The sequence below is a fragment of the Symphalangus syndactylus genome, chromosome 19 (genome assembly GCF_028878055.3).
Source record: "Symphalangus syndactylus isolate Jambi chromosome 19, NHGRI_mSymSyn1-v2.1_pri, whole genome shotgun sequence".
Taxonomy (NCBI): domain Eukaryota; kingdom Metazoa; phylum Chordata; class Mammalia; order Primates; family Hylobatidae; genus Symphalangus; species Symphalangus syndactylus.
In genome coordinates, this window is record NC_072434.2 from 56140327 (window position 1) to 56152813 (window position 12487).

The 12487-nt window shown below is 43.0% G+C and overlaps 1 protein-coding gene across 1 annotated transcript in view; it reads left to right on the forward strand.

The window, feature by feature from the left end:
* The first annotated feature begins 3689 nt into the window (after window positions 1–3689).
* The window catches only part of PLPP3 (phospholipid phosphatase 3), an 85502-nt gene continuing 76704 nt past the window's right edge, over window positions 3690–12487 (forward strand). Inside the window, exon 1 of the mRNA XM_055233894.2 lies at window positions 3690–4474. Within this exon, the coding sequence (XP_055089869.1) occupies window positions 4336–4474 (139 nt within the window). The 5' untranslated portion in view covers window positions 3690–4335. The remainder of the gene's footprint in view (window positions 4475–12487) is intronic.

A 12487-nucleotide genomic window follows, 5' to 3' on the forward strand; every position in this document is an offset into this window, starting at 1 on the left:
TTGCCTTTTATCAGAAGTGTTACTGTAGATGTTTCCATTCAGTCCTCTGGAAGCATTTGTGATATCAAATCCAACACTTATAGCAGCAAGCTAGCAACTTTTGTTTATTAAAAACCAGAGGTGGAATATGAATATAACAGTTTGGAAGAATCTGGATAAATAGACACTTCTTAGTCAAAACGTCTATGTCTTCTTAAGTTAATTTCAATGGCTTAAGAAACTTAGGCTCTTACCTTTTGACCATACAATTTTATATAAAGGGACTCAGCTACTTTCCTCTTCAATATTTCTAGAACCAATTCATACCTTTTCAAAACTAAAAATAATTAATTATTAAATATTAGAAGTCAAAAAGAGAGAGAAAGAAAATTATGAGGTAACGAGAGATCTTAGAAATGAAGGCCATTTAAATCTGTTGGGAGGTATCAGTTATGTAAGAATGATGTGCTGTTGTTGTCATACATAATAAGTCAATCTTAAAAAGGCATTTATCCCTGCTGATGTTATAGTTTTTATACAGACCAATTTAATGAACTGGATGTCATTTTAATGTGTGAATTTTGGTAAGTTTGTTTGCCAGAAATTCTAATTACTTAATTACCTTGAAATAACACCATTCTAAATTATCAAGTCTGTTTTGTTGCAATTTATTTGCTGGTAAGATTATTCAACCTTAGGGATTAAGACAAAGAGGCCTTCAAATTTATATGTCTGGTTAGCTGCTTTATTTCCCATTATCTAAAGAAATATATTGACACTATATTTTATTACTTGTTCAAATCAGTTTTATAATAGCAAGTATTTGTAGCAGTCCCTTGAAGAGTTACCCAGATATAATACCTGTTTGCACAGAACTACATACATCAATTAACACTGTGATCTTTTAGTTATGGAAAAATAGCCCACAGAGCCTTATAAATGGAAATATAAAACTCTTATTTAAACATCCATTTATTATCCCTTTTATCTGCTTTTGGAATAACAGACTTTTTGAGACAGAGTCTCCCTCTGTTGCTCAGACTGGAGTGCATTGGCGTGATCTGGGCTTACCGCAACATCCACCTCCCCAGTTCAAGCGATTCTCATGTCTCAGCCTCAGGGAGTAGCTGGGACTATGGGTCTGTACCACCACACCAGTATTTTTAGTAGAGATGGGGTTTCACCATGTTGGCCAGGCTGATCTTGGAGTCCTGGCCTCAAGCCATCTGCCTGTCTTGGCCTCCCAAAGAGCTACGATTATAGGCGTGAGCCACTGCACCCAGCCAGTCTGACTTTTAAAAATATGTGTGTTCTTAAATTAATAAAAGTCATTTCACAGATAAGGAAAAGCAGACAGGAAATATACAGGGAGGTACCTATAAAATTCATGTAGTCACTATTTCTTTCTTTGGCTTAGGATTTCACCATTATTTATTGCAGTATCAAGGTCAAGGCTCTCGCCTCATGGAGCTAACAATCTTTGAGGGACAAATTATGACCACTTGCAAGTAAGACAAGCCACTATATTCCACTGCACATGACCCTGTCTTATTATTTCACTTTGCAAGTAATTTCATGATTTGCAAAGTGAAGTAATCAGATAGGGCCGTGTCCAGTGGAATAAGACCTTGAGTTAGTCTACTCAAGGTCTTTTAGAGCTCAAAGGAGGGAAAGATCAAAGAGGCCTGTAGTTTCAAGAAAGCTCGCTTTTAGATTGGAATTCCAAAAGCATGATTTGGTGACTAAGAATTTCAAAGATGACTATAATTACAAAGACATTTGAGTGGGCAAAGACCCTGGAATCCTGAATTCCTCTTAGAATGTCAATAATTATGAACCTGGCCTTGTTTTGTTTCCACTCTTTTAGCATTTCAAGAGAAGGTGTTTCTCAAGAAAAAGCTATCTCAAGAATCTGTCTTCTGAACTACCCTGGCTTTTACCTGTGCTATTTGAATTGAGAGTGCTGTGTCTGATTTGCAGTTGGATGCTTCAGCTCCAAAACTTCTTGGGAGAGTCAGATCTTCTTGCTTCCAGAAGATAGCAATGTTATCTTTCTTTGCAAGCCCCACTTAGTAACCGGTCCTAACTTGAGCTTAATTCAGTACACAGCAAATCCTGTGCTAGGTACTAGAGAGATGCCACGGCGCTGATAACCTACACAGTTTGCTAGTCTTTACCATCTGTAACACCAAATCAGGCTGAAATAGGCTCATGCCTGTAATCCTAGCACTTTGGGAGGCCGAAGCAGGCGATCACGAAGTCCGGAATTTGAGACCAACCTGACCAACATGGTGAAGCCCCATCTCTACTAAAAATACAAAAATTAGCCGTGTGTGGTGGCACGCGGCTGTAATCTCAGCTACTCAGGAGGCTGAGGCAGGAGAATCCCTTGAATCCGGGAGGCGGAGATTGCAGTGAGCCAAGATTGCGGCACTGCACTCCAGCCTGGGCGACAGAGTGAGACGCCATCTTGGGGAAAAAAAATAGTTATAAGCAAAGAGTTGACAGTGAAGTTAATTCTGTGCAGGAGTGAAGAAAGTACTCAGAGAGAAGGTGACATTTCAGAGGATACTAAAGCAAGAGAAGCATTTCCCTAACTACAGGAGGAAAGGGTATGCGTTATAGGCAGAGCATGTAGGAGAGCAAGGGTGTGGAGTGTGAAAGGATTGTACCAGAAAGGGCATTTGTACCAGAAAGGGTTGATGGTGGCTGCATATAAACTTATCAAAACCCAAAACAAGTCAGTGTAAGAAAGAACATGATTCATATAATGTATCAAAAAGCTACAGATATTTCCATTTCTGAATGCACACAAAGAGCCACCTGGAAAAAAACATCCATTTATTGTCCACTGTGCCCAGCTCCATGCTAGGCACTACAGAAGATACAAGGGAAGGCCCTTGCCCTGGAAATGTTTATTCTCTATTTGGAAAAAAGATTAACTCACATAAGATAATTAAACATAAGATGCCAGCCTCTAAGGAAAAATGTTAGATTGTCTGAAACTCAAACAGGGAGCATTTTGGCTGCCCTGGAATTCCCCATAGTAGTACAATTACTCTTGGGGCCAGGAGAGGGGTTGGATGGCCTGAGACTCCTTCACCCAGAAAAAAGGTAATTGCTAACCCTCATAGAGCACTTCCTATGTACTGGGCACTGTTCTAGGAGCTTACACGGATTAACAAATTAAGTCTTCACAACCACCCTATATGAAAAGGAACAGTTATCTCTAGTTACATATGGGGAAACTGAGGCACAGAGTCACGGGATTGAAATACAGGAGATGTGGTTCCACAGTCGTGCAGTCTTTTTCATTTTAGTATTCTCAAAATCTAGCACAGTACCCGGTGCTGGATGTTAAGATCTTAAACAAACAAACAACTCGTTTTCCTTAAAAATTTTATTTTCAGGGTAATACAATTCAAGTCACAATAAAGACCTGAAAGCCTCACGTTTGTAGGTGAAGAAAAATGCATTTTAGCTGTACAGCCCTAACTTTTACTTGACCCAAGGCCAGCAAGAAAATGTTTCTTTTTATTTATATATTTTTTTTCTTTGGTGACAATTCGGTGTTTCTGAACGCTAGGGGCTCCCGGTTTCTCTGGTTTGAGAGTAACTTTTCCTTTTAGGGCTTTTTTTTTTTTTTTGAAGGGGGTGGGGAAAAATGTGGCCTTAATTATCCTACGTCTTAGGCAGCTTAAGGAAGGGGCTGTGCTTTCGGAATCCCATCCGAGCCAAGTAAGGAGGTCCCTCTCTCTCTCTCCCCCCACGTCTTCTCTTTTTAAAGGACCTCGTGAAATAAAAGTGCAGAAAACAAACCCAGGCGATCACAGCAGCAGCCGCCGCGGCAGCAGGACCAACAGCAGGAGGAGCAGGAGGAGCGGGAGGAGGAGGAGGAGGAGGAGGCAAAGTCGGAGTTGGGGCTGGCGCTCCGGAGTTGCTGGGCTCAGCGCAGCTCCCATTCATTAAGGAACCAGCTGCAGAGGAAAGTGGCCAAGCGCCCGCGCTGCCCACTCGCTCGCTCGCGCACTCAGACGCACGCCAGAACAGCGCGCCCCAAGCTGCGCAGCTCTGCAAAAGTTTCTGCTCGGGATCTGGCTCTCCTCCCCCTGGACTTTCGAACGATTTAGGGTTGAGAGAGCAAAGCAGAGGCGCGCAGGAGGAGCAGAAAACACCACCTTCTGCAGTTGGAGGCAGGCAGCCCCGGCTGCACTCTCGCCGCCGCGCCGGGAGCCGGGGCCGACCCGCCACTCTCCGCAGCAGCCTCGGCCAGGAGGCGACCCGGGCGCCTGGGTGTGTGGGCTGCTGTTGCGGGACGTCTTCGCGAGGCGGGAGGCTCTCGCCGCAGCCAGCGCCATGCAAAACTACAAGTACGACAAAGCGATCGTCCCGGAGAGCAAGAACGGCGGCAGCCCGGCGCTCAACAACAACCCGAGGAGGAGCGGCAGCAAGCGGGTGCTGCTCATCTGCCTCGACCTCTTCTGCCTCTTCATGGGTGAGCCCAGCCCCGCTGTCCCTCGGCCCCTCGGCCCTCGGCGCGCGTCCCAGCCCAGCCCGGGGCCGCGCAGCGCCGCGTCGCGCTGACAGCTCCCGGGGGCCCCCGCAGCCTTCCTAGGGAGCCTTCGCGCCGCCTGGGCCCGAAGCCCCCGCCCTCCCCGATCCCACCGACTTCTTGGCCTGTACTTGAGTGGGTCTGGGCGTGCTTAAGCGTTCGTGGGCAACTGTTAAACCAGCTCAGTAAAAGTCGTCTCCACGTTGGAAGCCCGGGAGGATTCCCGCGGAAGGTGTGGGTTCGTCCTTTTAGCGTAGGGGAAGCTGGTTGAGCGGTGCTCTAGAGCCAGCGTATAGCTAGCTGGTCGCCCTCCATCCGAGTGAAATGGATCGCCCCGAGAGTCGGGCTCCTGCCTGGAGCGGAGCTGCCTTCCCGGCGGCTGTACGTAAACATCCAACCCTTCCGCCTTTGCTGCCCAGGCTCGCCAGACTGGCTAGCCGGCCTTTTCACTTCTCTCCTGTAGGTGCTTTCCCCGGGCTTGATGCTGGGCACGGCTTCAGCAACCACTTGAGTGCCTACTGTGTGCCAGGTGGTAGGCGGCTTCACGGGCATCAGTTTTAGCTCGCCCACTCTCTGACTCCGTGCAGCAGGGGTGATAAGCCCCATTTCCCTGATGGGCACATTAAGGCACTGGGAAAGCAACCTGCGATCTTGTTTGGGGACCACAAATTTAATTGCACTCCCAGAAAGTTGAGGCGATGGTCCACTTCTGTTTTCCAAAGTCGTTGGAAGCCACAGCTGGAAGAGCGGTGGGAGTTAAAGGAATTGGAGTGGGAGGGTGAGGAGGATTTATGAACTCGGTAGGGGAGGGAGAAAGCGCTTCACACGAATGAACAGGACTTCCAAGGTTGAAGTCAGCCTAGGATTTTTTTTTTAAAGCGAATCATGGTGTAATGGAAAACGCACAGTACTTGTCATCAGAACACTGCCACTCTTGCCACTTGCTGGGTGTGCCACCTAACTGCCTCATGGGCCTCAGTTTCCTCAGCAGTTGAATGAGTGGGTTGAAGTAGATGCTCTCCAAGGCCCCTTCCTGCATTAAGAACTCGGATTTGGTCCAGAAGCTGTTCTGCCAACTCTGCTAACTGAAGAAACATCTGTGTTCCCAATTCAGTTCCCTTAAAATAGAACTCCTGCACGGAGACTTAAGTCCCCTTTGAAATGGATTTGTCCATGCAGATTTTGCAGACCAGAGACTTCTTAGGCAGGAGTTACACCTCCCTGGTGTTCATGACTCTTTCTGTAGCACTGTCCTTACTGTGCAGTGTCCTCCTGATGGTCCATAGTAAAGAAAGATAGGATTCTTAGAGTTTAAAAACAAGAACGGCCGCCTTCAGGTAAGGACAGACAGCTGAAGGTATAATTGTGCTCTGTGGAAGGGTGGAAGGGTGGAAGGGAAGAAAAGTCACTGTAGCTCAGGTGGCACATCCCATTTCCACATCTCTCAATATTAATTCAACATTAAGATGCTATGTAAAGGAATTGTCACTGGGGGGCCTACCTTCCTGAAGGCAGCTGGCTTATTATCATGCACAGTGGGACAGATTACTACTTAAACTCTTGTAATCAAGCTGTTGAATTTTTAAAAGACCCTCCCTGGTCCCAGGGGAGTACAAGGAAGCACTAAACACATGGAAGCTGTTTGCTGTAAACTTGCCTGGAACTCCCTGTGTGTACTCAGTGTGTTTTGTTGGTGGCAGGGTAAGCTCTTCCTAGAGTACCTGTGCAGGATACCCTCCTACCTCCTACTTTGTGATTAAGAAAGCAGAGCTAGAACATGCTTGACAGCCTTTGTACAATTTCCTTTCCACCCTTGTGATTTTAGAAGGCAGTCCCAAGAGATGGTGTCTTATGAAAGTGAAAAGGAAAGAGATGTAAAGGAATTTGCAAAAAGGCACAACCATCAGCTGTAGTTTAGCCAGGGATGTAAAAACCCAAGCTACTCTGTTGTACATTGAAGGTGTAAAAAAGGTGTGTGTGCATGCATGCATGTGTGTGCACATGCACGTTTCAGTTCGTCATTGGCCCCACCTATCCCCCGTCACCCCAAAGCTAATATTCCAACCTGTTTATTATATTTATTCACTGTTAGTCTTATTTTGAACAAAATGATTTTATCTCCAAAAAGCAATAAGGTGTCAGGACCATGTATTTTATTACAGAGGCACATAGCTACTTGAAGGGGTGCTTTGCCATTAAAACCATGGCAACATTTTCAAAGTGACTTATTGATCAGTGTTTCCCCTTAGCACAGGCCAATTACAATATCACTAATTAAATGTCTCTCAAACACCTTTAATAGGAAAAATTCTTTGTAAGAGAAATATTTAGGTGAGATATTTATGCAGGAGAACTCTATCTGGCTTCCAAAAGAAAAATTAATAGCACAACATGTGATTTTAATATTCCGCACACCACAGTCTTAAAAAAATTGTTTCCACTTTTTGCCTAAGACCGTCAGTATTATTTAATTTTTATATAGTTTATTGATCATATGGTCTGGATTACAGGGCACTAATATATTAAGAAGAGAGACAGTTTTCTGTTTATTCTCTCACAGGAATATATACCAAGCTTCATCTGGTATCTGGAAAAAATAAAAGCTGATGTGCTATGTCAGTGTTATGTAAGTGGAAATATGCAAGTAGTTTAACTTGTTTCACATACCTTTTTAGAACGTTAAATTCTTGGTGAAAAAGCAGAAGTCCACTCTTGTTTAAAGCCAAGACAATCTGGTGTCAAATAACACCAGTGGGAGTTTACCTTTCATCGGACAGCTATCTTTACTGATTAATTGCTTTTAAATACAGTTATGAATCTTTGCGTGATAGTTTTTCTGAAATTGATTTTGTTTTCCTTTTAACTGAGTAATATTTATCACCTCGTGGTTTTTGTACATTGTGGTGTGTGGGGTTACAGGAGAGCGACAGACAATTCCCAGGTAAGAAGGGAGGAACAATTATTGTCTTTCTAAGCTCTGTTAGTCTCTTTTTTATATAAATTCATATATGCACGCTTTAATGCAACCCCTATGAATAAATTATCTCCCATTTTATAAACCAGAAACCATGTCTCAGAAAAGGGAAGGATAGACTAACACTGAAGTCTATTTGAATTGATCCCCAATTCTCAGTTTAGCATGAGTGGAGTCCTTTCCCCACCTGAAGAATCTTGAAATTCAGGTTCTCATCAGAAAATTCTGAAGCTCAGTTTGCAGAAAGTTCTGCCTCTCCCGATTTCCCAGTTACCCATTTGCACCAAAGCAGAAAAATAAAGTTGGTCCCAGTCTTCCGGTCAGTGATACAGAATTTGGGTGGTCAGCAACCGTGCTATTTAATTTGGTTGCTCCACCACGTTTTTGGATGTTTTTTGATTTCCAACTAAATGGTTGAGCTAAAATTCTAGAACTGGTTTTATATATGGGATACATAGAGTCATCATTTATTATTATTTACTTTTAATAATGAGAGAGGGGCAGCATGGTACAGTGAAAAAAAGACACTTAGAGTCAGAAGCTTCAGGTTCCAGGTTGGCCAGTGCCACTGTCGAGTTGCATTGTGTGGATGAGTTGGTTTTCTGTGTGTCTCAGTTTTTTTCCATCTGCAAAATGACTGGGATTATGTCTATTGCCATTAAACGTGCGGTGACCAATTTCTAGTAGAGGCTTGACATTAGAGACTTGACATATGCTGAATGTCTACCTTATGCATCTACTCTGCTGAGCTCTTCATTATATATTAGCTCTGTGAATCATCACGAACTAGAGACAGGCATTATAGTCTTGTACTGCCACTGCACTGTACAGCTTTGGAAAAATTCATTTAAATTTTCTGAGTCTCAGTTTCTTTACCATTGAGAAAAAGGGAAGGAACTAGACCATCTTTCAGTGTCCTTCTAGCTCTAACAATTTTATAAGTCTAGGCTGGTAGATATTGTGATATAGAAACCTACCCACTGCCCCTCTTGGACCATTTGTCATTAATTGAATTGTTACATATGTATGACCAAAGAATTAATGTTGAAAATTAGCTTAAGTTGGTGTTGATTCTGGAGGGGAGGTAAGCACTGCTTTTACTAAGGTTAAGGCAATACATTGAGAAACTGACTAGATTTTTCCTAGGCCGGATGTGTCCTTTCACCTGCTTCCTGAAATTTACATATTTTCATTAATCAGCTGGTAAACTGCCTAGCCAACCATCCTTCGTAGATTAAAATAAAGAAAAGAGCCTCGCTGGGTGCTGTGGCTTACTCCTGTAATCCCAGCACTTTGGGAGGCAGAGGCAGGAGGATTACTTGAGCTAAGGAGTTTGAGATCAGCTTGGGCAATATAGTGAAACCTTGTCTCTACAAAAAAATCAAAAATTAACCAGGTGTGGTGGTGCAAGCCTGTAGCTGTAGCCCAGCTTCTTAGGAGGCTGAGGTAGGAGGATACCTTGAGACTAGGAGTTGGAGGCTGCAGTGAGCCATGATTGTGTCACTGCACTCCAGCCTAGGATCATTTAGTAGGTAAGCCCTGTTGACTTTTCTAGTATGGTTAAAAACTTTTTCTTCACTGTCCAAAATGGTTAGGGTTTTTTTTGTTTTTTGTTTTTTTGTTTTTTGTTTTTTTTTGAGACAGTCTTGCTCTGTCACCCAGGCTGGAGTGCAATGGCGTGATCTTGGCTCACTGCAACCTCTGCCTCCCAGGTTTAAGCGATTCTCCTGCCTCAGACTCCTGAGTAGCTGGGACTACAGGCACGTGCCACCATGCTTAGCTAATTTTTTGTATTTTTAGTAGAGACAGGGTTTCACCATGTTAGCCAAGATGGTCTCAATCTCCTAACTTTGTGACCTGCCCGCTTCAGCCTCCCCAAGTGCTGGGATTACAGGTGTGAGCCACCGTGCCAGGCCCCTTTTCTGCTTTTAACCCTTTTGATTACCTGTCAATTTTAGATTCTTCCTTTATCCTTTCCTGTGCAGTTGTTTGAGCTAGGAAGCCCAGTTGGTCACAGCATGATGCTAACGAGACCATAGTCAAGGGCTTCTTCCCTGTGTAGGCAGTGATATTTATGGAGAAACCCTGTCCTGTGTGTCAGTTCAATCCAGTACACATTATTTGAGGAGTAATACTTTGTTTTGGGGTTGCCTGTTACACCAGTATTTCATAAACTCACCTAACATGGGGCCTATCTGGTATGAAATACAGATTCTTGGACTCTTCTCCAGGATATTCAGATTCAGCTGGCTTTGAGCCAGGACCTGGGATTCTGTATTTTTTAGACGCTGCCGGTGATTCTTATCAGGCCAATTTTAGAATCACTATGTTGTTTAACAGCTGATATCTTAAGGGCAATTTAATTATGTAGTGGGCTTTTTGTCCCTGCACTGAATGTTCTGGCATTTTCTGCATTGTTAGGTTGTCTGTACTTTTTTGTTTGTTTGTTTGTTTGTGACCAGTGCACCTGTCTTTTTCAGTAAAGATAATCAAGTTTGCAAGAATTCTTCTGAATGGAAAATTACCCCTGGGTGCAGACCTGAAGGTGTCCTGTGTCTTTCAGTGCAAAGACTTGGTGTTGTTTCTAATGCTGAGGCTAAAATCTTTATGTATTTTCTGGTTGTAAACCGAACTCTATGTAATTGAAGTTGCCAGCCATGTGACCCCTTTGGATAAATGAGGTGTTAATTTTAAATATTTTCTTTTGAGATATTGAAGTTTGTGCATGAATGCAAGGTGAAGCAGGAATAAATTAGATTCCTAAATAGAGCCTTTAGAAGATAAAATAAGCTTGGCAAAGTGGTGTAGAAACAATACAAGCTTTGGATTTCCCCAAATCTGTGTTTGAATCCTGACATAAAGCTAACAGCCACCTTTTGCCAGCATATAATTTGGGCAAAAATTATTTAACCTCCTCCGGGCTTCAGTTTCCTCATCTGTAAAATAAGCAAACCTGGTAATACTTGTTTGTTGTGAAACCCAGGTGAGATAATGAATCTGAAAGCATTTTGAAAAGTTCAAAATCACGTTATCATTATCAGGTAGGAATTAAGTTGCTATGGTTCTTCATAGAGTCGAATTTTCATTTTCTTCCCAGTTTTCTTACTCCTCAATGGTTCTATAATCCTCTTTTATTTCTTGGCAGCAAAGTTGCCTGAACTATATTAAGGAAAAAGATTCTGAGAAGAATCCCAAGAAAACACCAAGCAGGGTGGACACAAATGTTTTCCATTAGCTAAAGAAAAGCAGTGGCAGGTTTCCTGACCCTTTCTGGGAAAGTCAAAGTGCAGGAACCTCAATAGGCTTTGGTGGTTGCATTCTTCCCCTTTGAAAGGGAGAAGGCCATATTATCTTGAGAGAAAGACAGATATGCCTTAGGAAGGGTGGGAGAGAATTTAGACACATGGTCTGTTTTAGGGTCAACTCTCACTTGTGTCATTCATGTCATTCAACAGCCCAGAGGAAAACTGAACTAAAAGAACAGCAAGGCCAGGCCTGGTGGCTCACGCATGTAATCCTAGCACATTGGGAGGCTGAGGCGGGTGGATCACCTGAGGTCAGGATTTCGAGACTAGCGTGGTCAACATGGTGAAACCCCGTCTCTACTAAAAATACAAAAATTAGCCAGGCATGGTGGCGTGTGCCTGTAATATAGAGACGATCCCTTTTATAGATGAGGGAACTGTAGCTCAGAGATGTTAAGTAACTTGCACAAGGGTACCCAGCTAGAAAGCAGTCACCAACTTTTCCAGAGCTCTTGTCAGTTTACCTTGCTGCCCCACTTTTCAATTTGCAATTAATTGATTGCAATTAATGCAATCAAAGCAGTCTTTTTCATTTCTTTCCATTTTATTTCGGTCTTAACTCAAGGATATTGGGCAGTGGAGTAGACAGAGTAATATGTAAATAATTGCAAAACAGCTTAAAGCTTGATGAATAAGCTTCTCTGTAGACATAATAAAGAGAATACCGTTGGAGCAATTCCTCATTGCCTAGATTCACGGAATCTTTAGAATTTGGAAGTACCTTGGATATTTTATTATCAACGACACCAAGGTCATTTTTTAATGTCAGTTAGAAAAATAGGCCTTTTTGAGCTGGGGAAGGGAGAGAGGTATGAGGGGAATAGCACGGGTTTTGGAGTCAGATTGCAGTTTGCTCACTATTATTAGCCATAGAAGCTTAAGCAAGTTTACTTGATCTCTGTGATGCTTCATAAATCCTCATTTACGAAATGAGATTCTGTGTGCACTGTGACGTGGTGGGGACATGCCTAGTACAGTGCCTGGTGCATAGAGACACTCAAGAGGTAGTTGCTGCTGTCATTATCGTCACCACGTCCTAGTCAATGCCCTTGGTTCACAAACGGGAACTAGAGGTCTTGGTTGGTTAGTAATTGTCCAGTGATAGTGAAAGAGCAGGACCTAGAACCAAGGTCTTGCCTTTCTACCATTCTGCTTTTCGGATGTGTACTTGTTGGTTTGAAATTTGATATTATTCACGAGGTAGAGTTCCCCGGAGAGCTCTCTCTCTTGCCTGCGTCAGTAGAAAAAGGAACAAGACAAACAGGTTTAACTTTTAATCCATGTCAGTGGATGTTAGCTGAGTGAAGCCAAAGATACATGGGGCAAACGTGAAGGACTAGGCAGTGTTTTGATATATTACTTTTCTTCAAACTGGTATTTTTTCAGGAAAGTGCTTATTACCAAGATCACTGCTGAATGATTTGAGCTGGAACAGGTGCCACCTTTTTCAAATGATGTATCTCAGAGGAGAAAAAAGAGAATCCATGTTTTCGAAGTTTTTGCTTTTTATGTTATTTATTTATTTATTTATTTATTTATTTATTTTTGCTTTTTAGAAGCCTCTCAACAAACTCTCCTTATTCTCATGTGACTGAGTATGAAACAGTCTCAGATTAAACAGACTTCTCAAGGTCATGCATTAATTGTCAGTGCCGACATTCAAAAGAAGGCTAGGTC